The sequence below is a fragment of the Pteropus medius genome, unplaced genomic scaffold, assembly GCF_902729225.1.
Source record: "Pteropus medius unplaced genomic scaffold, Ma_sr-lr_union100, whole genome shotgun sequence".
Classification (NCBI taxonomy): Eukaryota; Metazoa; Chordata; class Mammalia; order Chiroptera; family Pteropodidae; genus Pteropus; species Pteropus medius.
In genome coordinates, this window is record NW_024354502.1 from 23,159,751 (window position 1) to 23,172,287 (window position 12,537).

At 42.4% G+C, this 12,537-nt stretch overlaps 1 protein-coding gene across 3 annotated transcripts in view; it reads right to left on the reverse strand.

The window, feature by feature from the left end:
• The window catches only part of MATN2 (matrilin 2), a 132,006-nt gene that overhangs the window by 24,533 nt on the left and 94,936 nt on the right, over window positions 1-12,537 (reverse strand). For all 3 annotated transcript variants that reach the window (XM_039853489.1, XM_039853486.1, XM_039853488.1), the window contains exons 7-8: window positions 9,160-9,282; window positions 2,695-2,817 (exon numbers count right to left, since the gene is read on the reverse strand). In XM_039853489.1, coding sequence (XP_039709423.1) covers window positions 2,695-2,817; window positions 9,160-9,282 — 246 coding nt within the window. The remainder of the gene's footprint in view (window positions 1-2,694; window positions 2,818-9,159; window positions 9,283-12,537) is intronic.

A 12,537-nucleotide genomic window follows, 5' to 3' on the forward strand; every position in this document is an offset into this window, starting at 1 on the left:
CTACCCTGTGCAACTGGCCTCTGGAAAATCAGCCTTTTATGTTTGGTTTTCTTCCCATTACTTTGCAGAGTAAAGTGCCTACAACTCTTGTGTTGGTGTTAATGACAGGAGCCCTCTGTGCCAGGCCTTGGCACCATAATCTGTAACCCTCGGGGCAAGGCTGAGAGCAGGTGCCAGCCCCAGCTCACAGGGAGGAAAGCGAGGCTCAGGAAGCTCAAGCTCCTCGTCCAAAGCCACACAGCTGACAGAGCAGGGCTTAAGAACGAGGGTTCCAGCATCAGACTACTGGGGCTCAAGTCCCACCTCCACCTCTTCCTAGCCATGGGACACTGTGCAGTCACTTGACCTCTCTACCATCATTTTCTGACTTGAGAAATGGAGATGATGACGCTGCTTTCTTAGAGGAATGGGTGAGGAGCAGAGGAGGTGATACATGTAAAGCCTTGGGAACAGTAGCTGGCAGTTACCACGTAATGTTTTTTATTATTAAGTAGTGCTGAGTAAGAATTAAATAGTTTTGTTTTATTTGAAAATGAGAAAGTCCCCCACCCACCTCCATGATTAGGATATCCAGATTCAGAAAACAAACCAAAGCCTGCGCCTGCATGTGTGGCCGATCCTGGCACCCTAGTGCCGCACAGCTGGCCCCGTTGGGCAGAGAGCACTGCAGGACAGTGAACACACAGCTGTGGTGAACCACTCCCACCGACAGCCGGGCAGGCTGCTTCCCAGATTGCCTTGGTGGAGGCAATGCAACCCCAGAGAACGGAGAGATGCAGGAGGCCTTGTGCAGGGCATTGAGTGGGCTTCTTTGACTCTCGCAGGGCCTGGGACTGATGCCTTCTGGAACATTCCTACTGCAAATACTTGCAGGATCCCAGGAGCCAGAGGCCTGTATTCACATCCTGGTTCCACCATTTACCAGTCATGTGATCCTGGGAAAGTTACTTAATCTTTTTGTGCCACTGTTTCCCCACTTTAAATAGGGATAAGAATGTAGATGCCTTACAAACCTGTTGTGAGTGTCTGGAAAATGCTCACACCAGTGCCTGCACAGAGTGTGCACCCCATAACGGCTTGCTGTCATTATGGCCTGGGGATCCCTGAGTCCTCAAGGGGGATAGGATACCATGACTTTCTCTGGGGCCTCCTGGGAAGAAATGGCTTGGTTTATACTTTCTTGAAGCTGACTAGGTGGTCCTTCTTATGAGATCCCAGAGAGAAAGAACGTCCCAAAGTCCTTTGGCCCCTCCTCTGAGCTCTTCTAGGTCCTCCACAGCATGCTGGGCGGGAGAGGCAGGCCATGGCCCCTGGGGCTCTAGGTGGGCTCAGCCAGGTCATGCCTCGCCTGCCCCAGGACACGTACCAGGACCGTCAGCGGGCAGACCCTACACTCCTGGAACAGAGTAGAATGTACACAGGTCCGTTACCACAGGGCATCTCCTTGTCGAGGGGAAGACCTCCTGCTCCTTACTCACTTCTCATAGGGACTCAGAGATATCCCAAGGCAAATGCACAGCAGCTCCAACTTTCTGGTTCAGAAAACTTTGACCTCTGAGATCAGTCCTTAGAGAGCCTACTTGAGGCACTTTGTTCTCTCTGAAGACTGAAGGGGCACAAGTTTTCCTAAGGACTGCTCTGTACCTAATACTTCATCTCTGAAACTTCCCCTCTTGGCAATTTAAGGCCCAAATGCTGAACAGCTGCACTGTCTTCATTCACAGTATAGTTCTGTCTCCAAAGCTGGAGCAGATGTGTGGCTTGCTGTGTGAAAAGCCACACAAAGGGCCCCTTCTATGCCGGCCATGTCACCAAGCTCCTCTCCCAGCATACCAGGGTCACAGGCATTCACCACAGTGCTCAGGTGCCCCCACCCCTACTGGCCTGGACCAGTGCAGACTGTGCCTCATAAAAAACAGTGGAACTGTCCAGCTGGCAAAGCCTGCAAGTTTCCATGCGTTTACATCACCAAATGGAGCTTTGTTGTGTCTCTAACACAAGAAAACTAAGAAAAGACTTTCACAAAAGTCCCATGTTTCTCAGCTCTGCCCTTAGATCAGCTCTGTGGTAGCGAAACTGCTTTCTGAGCTCTGTCCCTTTCAACCTTTTGTTCCAATTTGGGGACAGCACTGGTCACTCTCCCAGGCTCTGTGATAATAATGAACTACTATCTGTAATTGTGTTTTCCTTGTGCCAGGCATAATGCTAAGAGATTAAAATGGTCCTGATTATTTTCCTCAACAAATCTAAAAGATCAGTCCCGTTAGTACCACAGCTTTTTCAAACAGATGGGGAAGTCAAAGCCTGGCTAAGTCAAGGCACTGCCCTGGGTCACACATGTAGTGTGCGGTAGAGCTTGGACTTGGACTCGGGCCAGTCTGACTGAATCGATGCTCTCAACAGCAAATAATAATATTAGCTAATATTTACTGAGTGCTTATTACATGTCTAGCAGCACTTTCCAACTGTTTGATATGTATTGATTCTTTTAATCCTCAAGCCCAATCTATGAGGTAGGTAACACTAAGAGTCCCATTTTGTGGATCATGAAACTGAGGCAAGGAAGGTGAAGCCTGTCGGATCACTGGGCCCACGGGAAGCTCAGGAGCTTCCGAAGTGGCTGGCTGCTAGTTAGTCTGGGGCCTGCTGCGGACCTTCCCTCCGGCCGGCATCCCCAGCCCGGGGCACACTCACGGCTGCAGGTCTTGCCGTTGGGGTCCAGGGTGTAGCCCCGGCGGCAGCGGCAGTAGTACCCCTCCGCCGTGTTGGCGCATTCGTGCTCGCAGCCCGGCTTGCTCAGCGCGCAGTAGTTGATTCCTGAGGGTAGAAAGGGCACTTCAGGCTCTGCGCTTCTCCCAGGGCTGTGAGGTCAGCCCCTTGCAGTAAATATTTAGTAAATGAGGTGATCTGTAGGACACAGGAAAAAATAGCTCCTTTTCTCCGGGAGCCGACTTGAAACAGACCCTGGTACCTGACATGTATTCCCAGAATAGGTCTTTTTCCCCTTTGATGGCCAAAGAGCTGAGAAATGAGTTGAGTGCTACAGTCCCCAACCTAGCCCCTTTAATGAAAGATGGAAAAGCTGAGAAAAATCTGATCTTCTCGTCTTCCAGTTAACCTGATCACTAGAGCTCAAAGCATGTAGGGAGCTGCCATCTGCAGTGGCATCTGACAGTGGCATTGGACAGCACAAAGCAGAATAAACAAAAGCTGATCTTGAAAGTTATCCAGCTACTTAGGAGAGGCAGAAAATGGCAGTTACATTAAAGAAGAGTCCAAGTGTTTAATGTCACTCAGGCCATGACAGCATCCATGCCAAAAACCTGGAAAAGATACATGTGTCTCTGATGCTGCTCCAGGGGTTCAGTTTTGTCCCACAGTAATATTCGCCCCCGCATCCAGGCTGTTGAGCAGTTTTGCTGTTCAGCAGCCAATTAGCAGTTTCCTTTCCTGGTAGAATATGCTAAAACCACAAGACCTCACACGGAACAGGCGATGGGAGAGATGGAGATCTGTAAGCTTGTGGAGGGCCTTTAAGAGTCTGGTATAGGGGAGAAAGGTCACCACCAATGTCAGTGGCCAGGCTGGATTGGTTTAACTGCACTGTTCTTTTTTCTGGGAATGTGGCAGACACTGCTGGTTGCCTTGCCAACAACCATTACCCTGTCTTCTTGGGGCTAGAACCCTGACCCTCAAGATATGAAGCACAGCTGACCTAAGCCAGCATGGCAACCATCTTCTCCTTTGCCAGTGATTGGTCAAGGGTGAGGCTATGCCCTAGTTCTGAGACATAAGGAGAAATTTATTGGGGCCCCTAAGGAAAGATTTTCCTTCCTGAAACAACAAAGATGTATGAAGAGAAATGCCTTTTTCTATCCTCTTTCATTTCTGTCTTTGGATCTAGTTATGATTCCTGGAGCTGCAGCAGCTGTCTTAGAGCAATGAGGTGACAGATGTGAAGGTGAAAAGTCAACATGCTGTAGCAGAGTAAAGGGACAGAAAGAGTCTGGGTTCCTGATAGCATCACTGAGTCACTGAGCCGACCCTGGGATCAACCATCTCTGGGTCTGTTAGGTAAAAGTAAATGTCCTTAAATTGCTTAAGGTACCATGAGTTGGATTTTCTGTTTTGCATGACTAAAAAGCACCATAACTGATACAAGGGAAATGATCTGAAGCCAGGAAGTAATGAACTGAGAAAGAACACATTTTATTTTTATTATATCTCTGCCCCAAAAGCATTTGAGGAGATGTACATACACAAATAACCTGAAGACAGAACACACATCTGCCTCTTGCTTCAATGGCTCTTCACTGTTGTCGTTAACCTCTATCTTCCTTCACAGTCAGCAAAACACCATTCCCTCCTTAACACCCTTGGTGAGACTGCTCCAGGAAGTCAGCTCTTTCTACAGGACCTCTCTCACAGCATTCATCAAAATGGTCATGTAGCTTGCACGCGTCTGCGTGTGTGTGTGTGAGATGCCTCAATACCCGCTTCACAGACTGAGTTCCACAAGCAGGGACTATATTATTTTTGTCTTTCTAATGACTGCATCATTAGAAGCAGTCCAATAATAAAGTTACCAATGACAATTACAGTTGCTATCATTTTGTAAGCACCTCTAAGTGCTTAAGAGTTTCACTTGACTCTAAAAGTATGTGCTATTATTTTCCATATTTTAAAGATGAGGAAACAGGGGTTTTGAAGAGGTTAGTAACTTACTTAAGATCCCACGGCTAGTTAAAATGCAGCTGTGAAAAAGGAACCCACACTTGAGGGACCGCAGACCCATCCTTTAAAGGGTCTATGATCTGCCCTCTCGGGTAGCAGGTGGAGGGACCTGTCCACATCACAGATTATGAGAAGTGGCCGCAGACTGAGCACACAGAAAGAACTCCCATGACATGCCTCAGAGAAGAGATGCCACTACGACTGTCACTGACCCCTTGATACTCTCTCCATAACTCATCCATCCTGCAGGAGGAAAGGCAGAATATGGTTAGCTGTGTGCAGTTTCATTTCATTAGCCTGGAACGAATCAACAGCCTTACTTGTGTGGAACAGACTGAATGCCAGGAAATAAGCAAAGAGTTTCAATGAAGAAAATTAGGCCCGGCAAGAAAACATTGGCCACATACAAACAGATAACCAACCAACCAAGCAAACAGACACAGAACACAAAGTCTGAGGCCACAGTCTGGGGCCACATAGTGTACAGCCTGTAGGAATCACCTCATTATACCATCAGAGAAAGGTGAAATTGTCTTCAGCAAATGCTGTTTTAAAAAGTCAGCATTCAGCCACTATTAAAGCAGTATGGAAGTTTCCCCCAAATTTAAACATAGAATTACCATTTGACCCACCAGTTTTATTCCTAGATATACACCCAAAAGAACTGAATGCAGGGACTCAAACAGATATTTGTATACCCACATTCATAGCAGCATTATGCCCAATAGCCAAAAGGTGGAAACAACCCAAGTGTCTATTGACAGATAAATAAGTAAACAATATGTGGTATATACATACAATGGACTATTATTCAGCCTTAAAAAGGAAAAAAATTCTGACACATGTTACAACATAGGTGAACCTTGAAGACATTATGCTAAGTGAAATAAGCAAAAAGACAAATATTATATGATTTGGCTTATGAGGTACCCAGAGTAGTCAAATTCATAGAGATAGAAAATAGAAGGGTGGTTGCCAGGGCCCAGGGGAGAGAGGGTTGAGGTGCTATTGTTTAATGGGTACGGGATTTCAGTTCGGGGGGTAAAAAAGCTCTGCAACTGGGTGATGATGGTTGCACAATAATGTGAATATAAGTAATACCACTGAACTGAACACTTAAAAATGGTTACATGGTAAATTTTGTTATATATATTTTACCACAGTTTTTAAAAAGCCAGCATTATCTTTAAGAAGGATACAGACCAAGTAATTAAACTGAAAAACATTTAGATTCTTGAAGAGGTTATTACTCAGCTATCTGGCAAACAGCAATTCAAAAACAACTCTCCAAATGGTTCTTCATAGTGCAGGTTTAACTGTAGACCTTTGCTTTCTTTACATGCTTGAATCATTTCTTCACATGTGTGTTACTTAGGTATGCATTCACTCACTCACTCATTCATTCATTCATTCAGTATTTATTGAGTAGCCACTATGCACCCATATCTGGTTCAGCCTCCTCGCTAACTGTGAAGTGCTACACATGGGCCAGGCCTGAGTGTAGCATTATCTGGTAAATCTCAGAGTGTCCATAAACTCCTGTGAGGTCAGACGGCTGAACTGTCAGATAGCAAAATAAATAGTGCTTATAAGTTGGAGACCGCACTGAGAAGTAACACATAAAAACAGGAAGGATCAGTGACCCCAGCGAGTAAATTATAATGCCAACTGAGTAGCACAGATAGTTTCAGAAAAATCAGACTGATAGCAAATGCTCAAGCAGGAAGTCATGTTCCTTTGGTTTAGGAAATCCAGTGCTGAAAAGTAAAGCAGCCTGTCCAAGGTCGCACGGCCAGTATGAGTGATACTGTCAGGTCTCCCAGCTCAGTGCCACCTGTGGACACCACCCCAGGTCTTTAGGGTGTGATATCTTTGGCTACAGGGAGCACAGGCCATGGTGCCAGCATGAGCAGTCCTGGAGCCCAGCATGCAGGTCACACTGATAACTGAGTCCACCCCGGGGCCCCACCTAGACAGCCAGGCCGGTCACGGCGCCTGCACGTTGCACCGCCACCTTAATAATTTATGCTTTAAATCAATGACAGCACTTTTCAGAAAAAGAAACTGTGCCCAGATGAAGAGGAAGAACAAATCCTGGCACAGAATCTTTTCTTTAGTAGAACTGTTTGAACTTTTTCCCAGTTTAATTGGATGACATCAAATTCCTTTGAAAAATAGATTTCTTATTAGATTTGAAAATAGCCCACATCCATTAACTGACTATTAAATGTAAATGGCTGTACCCTGAGCTCAGGATTCATAATACTTTTGAGATCTTCAGACTCCTAATAACAAACTCCAGATTTTAAACCCAATTTCTTTGCTTCCCTCTTCCATGTAATGCTCCAGGGAGACGGTGAGTGCTGTCTGCCATAAACAACCAAGTGCAAACATCGTCAGGGGCAGCTCTAAGAGGCTGACCTCAGGAGGAAGGTCAGGTCTGCAGCAAAGACAATGGAAAATGTAACTATGAGGCAGGATATTGGGAGAAGGACATTGGGTTTTAGGAACAAATTCCATTTTTTTTTTGGATGAAAAAGTAGGGCACCTGGATAAAGAGGAAATGGAGCTATAATTGCTGAATATATACGTGAATGAGCATTAGGGACTCTGGACTGGGCCCGAATCTGCAAACCGGGCCATCTGTGGACCATTTTGTGGTGGTCAAACTACTTACTCCCAAATGGTCACTTCCTTTCCACTCGCCCTTCTGTACTCGGCCTCCTTCCTCCCTTGATAGTGATATGTGCACTGCCTTGGACCCTCCTCTCATTCCTAGTGCCTCGCCAGGCAAGATGTGGAGGGAGTGGCAGAGATGGAGGGAATCTTAGATAATTGGCACGAGATGTCGAGCTTCAAGCAGATTCCCTCTGCTGATGGCCACTTGTTTCCTCTTCCCTCCATTAGTAACGCACAATGAAGTTTGCAACCACAATGAGTGTCTGAGATGAACCAGATCTAATTATCTCCCACATATTTATGGAGTTTTGGTCCATAAATATGAATCCTGTGAGTGGGTGTAGTCAGTCACGGACACACTCGACCCTAGAAAAAGGTGTGAATAGCACAGAGAGGAGTGGCCAAGCCAGAAAAGTTGGCCCTCCAACATATTGTATGCATGTGTGGTCTAACGGAAAATATTCCATTTAATTGTTTTCACATTCTGAATGCTCTCAGTTAAAATTCCCACTTCATGCTTGAATGTTTCCAGGGTTTGTACCCAGGCAAGAGAGTGGGAATTATTTTTCATAAGGCCAGCTCTGTTTCAAAATATGGGCTCTGCACCATCTGCCAGTGTTCAAGGTTTAACACTTATTAGAGTGAGCATCTAAGTCCGTATGTGCTGTAAGCAGAACGTGGCTTATCTGGATTCAGTCACACAGCCTGCAGTCCTTTTCAAAAAAGATACACAATCAAATCTTTGAAAACTCAGTCCTGTGATGCAGAACTGCTGTACACATCACCAAGAAGTAGATGAAGGAGCACATGAGGATATACATACACACCACACTGCCGGGAGAACGCAGACGATACAGTGTGTCCAAGTATGGGCTATGGGAATACTTTATGAAAAAATTCACAACTTGCCTGTCTTTAAAAGGCCATCTTTCCAACAAGATTGAGTAATTCACATAATAGCTGCAATTTCTCCAGAAAGACAAATCTCAGAGAGATTCATATACTGATTCATTCATTCATTCATTCAATAAATACCGTGTTGTATATACTTATATGTACTAAAACCTAGAGGTGTCGAAGATTTAAGAATGAGGAAAAGATAAGAATCTCTGTCCTTGTGGACTTCCCATTCTAGTGGTCTCTCGGGGAGAGTCTGGTTTAAAGAGATTCCATTGGGGTCCATGCTCCAGATTCCCGACAGGTCCCTTGATATGCCAGATGACAGGCATTTGAATCACATCCTTAATATCACCCTGCTGACACCACTGATGTACCCCTTGAATGGTGTGGGGTTGCTCCATAGTCTTTTTATTTCTTCTTTCATATCAAAGAGGACAGAGCTGCAATTTCCCCCCCTTAGCAGCTATCAAGTGTCTTATTTTGCAGGACTGAAAGAAACCACCTCCTTTTACCTCTTGTCTCTGGGCCCAGCCTTTTGTTCTCAAAGTTCTAAATGCGAGTTGTCGGGGTAAGGAGGAGGGAGAGTGCACCCCACTTTAGATCTGCGAGCTTCGGGTTGGGCCTCGACATTGCTAAATGAATCCAACAGGCAGACCTAGTTTGTTCAATCTCTAATAATCATCTCCATCACAGGATCAGGTGAGACAAAGGTAAAAAAAAGGGCAGAATAATATTGGTAAGCATAAATGCTGCATACAAATATACCTTGCTCGAGTCTTGCAGTGTAAAGGAAAACTAGGGGCATTTAGTGGAACAAGCCCTTCTCCAATACCCGGGGCCACTTACTTCTGCAGGTTTTCTTATCAGGATTCAGGGTAAAGCCTTTTAGGCAGCGGCATGCATAGGAATCATCTGTGTTAACACACTCATGCTGACACCCATGATCAGGTGAGGCACAGTAGTCTATCTCTGAAAAGAAAGAAATATCATATTAATGATGAACAAAACAATAAATCTAGCATAAGACAACCAAGGGATTTTCAGTCTTAACTTTTCCCGAACAGATAAATTCCCATGACCTCAAACACTTTTCCATGTTTAGCGATATGGCCCCCCCGGAAGAGAACTTTCTTGACATGTTACAAAATGTTTATACAACAAACGAAAGATGCTTTCCTGTTTGGGGTTCATGCAAGAGCCCTAAAATGAAAGAGTGTGATTGGGTGTTGTTTTGCTGTATTACAGGCTGGGAAAAGAGAGTTCGGTGAATGTTTCAGGGAATTTATGCAATTAAAACAATGACATCTTCCCAAAATCAAACTCTAAACCACTTAACTCCTTAAACACAGAGCCAAGCAAGAGCATACAAAATCATATCCTGGGAAAAAGAAGGCCCATCCATACTCCAAGAGTGAAAGACATAGATTTTCTGAATGCAGAAATCCTTCGTTAACAGCTACACATAAACAGGATTGTTCATCTCAAGGTTTCACAATCAGAGAATGTGATCTCTAGCCATACATTAATTTAAATCAAAATATTCAGAAAAAAGTCTACATGGAATTTTTTTAGAATGGGATTTTACTTGTCTAAGTATTTTCAGATATGGAAAGAGACTGTTCTATTGAAGGGCATGATCAAAGGATTTTGCTATAGAGGAACCTGGATGCATTGTTTAAAATTGCTTGAAATAAGTGGCCACTGACAGGGTCTTAAAAGAAGTCTTTTTTATTTGATGAGGAATTTTACTGTTTTAAGGAACTTGTGAACAGCATTTATCATTTTCATATGAAGAATGTGGTATAAGTGAGTTTTCCCAACCTCTACCAAAGCAAACAAAATAAGAGAAAGGCATAGAATATTCTTGAAAGGAAAAACATTGAGAAAATGCTGATTTTTCCTAATTTGAAGTCATGGAAGTTTTAAACATACAAAAATGAACAGAATAGTATAATAAATCTATAGTATAGTATAATAAATGTATATATCACTCAGCTTCAAGAGAATCAATCTACGGCTGATCTGTTTCACCCAGACTCCCACACCCTGGATTAAGATTCTATATTACTTTGAAGCAAAGCGCAGATATGATATCATTTTGTCCATACATATTTCATAATGTATCCTTAAAAGACTGGAACTCTTTAGAAATATAACTACAGTAACATAATCAGATATAAAAGTATTTTTAAAAACCTTTTTATTTGGAAACAATTTCATACTTACAAAAAGTTGCAAACATAAAAATATAAGGATGTAGGTACAAGAAACATCTCTATAATCTCTCCTCAGGTTCACCCGTTGTTAATATTTCGCCCCCTTTGCTTTATCATTTGCTTATCTCTCTGAACTATCTGAGGGTAAGTTACATACATCACTGTCCCTTTTTCTTTCAATACAGTGTGTGCTTCCTAAGGGGAAGGATTTTCTCTCAAATAACCACAGTATACCTATAAACTTCACAAATTTACATTGATATAATACTTTTATTTAATCTACCATCCATAGTCTAGTCTTGTCAGTTGACCTAATAATGTTTTTTATAGCATTTGTCATCCTCTAGTACAGGATTCAGTATAGGGTCAGAGATTATATTTACTTTTCACATATGCTTAGCCTCCTATAACCTAGAACCATGCTGTCTAGAATGGCCATTTAAACTAAAATGGACTAAAATTAAATAAAATAAAAAATTCAGTCGCTCAGTTGTGCTGGCCACATCTCAAGTGCCCAATAGTCATGGTAGCTCTTGACTACTCTATTTTATGGCGCAGATACAGAACATTTCATCACCATGGAGTGTTCAAAAGCAATATTCTAGAACATTTCCACAGCCTCTCTGTGTTTTTATGACATTAACATTTTAAAATAATACAGGCTCCCTTACTTGCTTTCAGTTTTATTGGGGTACAACTGGCAAAAAACAAATGGCACACATTTAAGATGAACAATTTGGTGAGTTTCAACACATACATGCTCCCATTATTAAATCATCACCACAATCAAGATAACGAGCTTAGACATTATTCTCAAAAGTTTCCTCGTACCCCTTTCTAAGTCATTCTTCTCTACTCCTTTTGGCCCCAAGTAATCATTACTCTTCTATCTGTCAAGATAAATTACTTTGTGTTTTCTAATTTTATTAAAATAGCATCATACAGAATGTATTCTTTTTGATTTGGCTCTTTTATTCATCATAATTCTTTTGATATTCATCTATTGTTTATGTGTATGTCAGTAGTTTGTTCCTTTTTATTGTGGAGTAGTATTTCATTACATGGATATACTACAATTAGTTTCTCCATTTATCTATCTGCTGGTGGGATTCGAGTCATTTCCAGTTTTGGGCTATCACAAATAAAGCATCTAGGAGCGTCCATGTATAAGTCTTTGTGTAGACGTATGCTTTCATTTTTCTTGACTAAATATCTAGGAGTAGGATGGCTGGTCATGAGGTAGATGTATGCTTAAATTCTTCAACATTCCAACAGGCACTTTATTAGAGTTCCAGCTGCTCCACATCTTCAGCAACACTTGGTAATTTTAACCATTCTCGTGGATATGAAGTGGTTATTTCATTGTGGTTTATTTTGCATTTCCCTAATGACTAATGATGTTGAATATATTTTCAATGTTTATTTACCATCTCTATATCTTCTTTGGTGAAATGTTTGTTCAAATCTTTTGCCTTTTTTTATTGGGTTGTTTGTCTCCTTACTAAGTTTTAAGAATTCTTTATATATTCTAAATGTAAATCTTTTGTTGGATATACAATTTGCAAATATTTTTCCCAGTCTGTGGCTTGCTTTTTCATTTTAGTAATAGTGTCTTTTGAAGAATAAAAGTTTTAATTTTGACAAAGTGTAATTCATTCATTTTTAATTTTTATAGTTTGTTTTTTATGTTCCATTTAAGACACCTTAGCTAAACCCAAGGTCACTAAGATCTTATCTTATGTTTTCTTCTGGAATTTTTATGGTTTTCACACTTACATTTAAGTTTAAAAATCCATTTCAAGTTTATTTTTGTATATGGGGTGATGTAAGAGTCAAGTTTCTAAGTTTCTCCCTCCCTCCCTCTCTCACTCTCTTTCTCTCTCTTTCTCTCTCTTTCTCTCCTTCCTTCCTTCCTTCCTTCCTTCCTTCCTTCCTTCCTTCCTTCCTTCCTTCCTTCCTTCCTTCCTTCCTTCCTTCCTTCCTTCCTTCCTTCCTTCCTTCCTTCCTT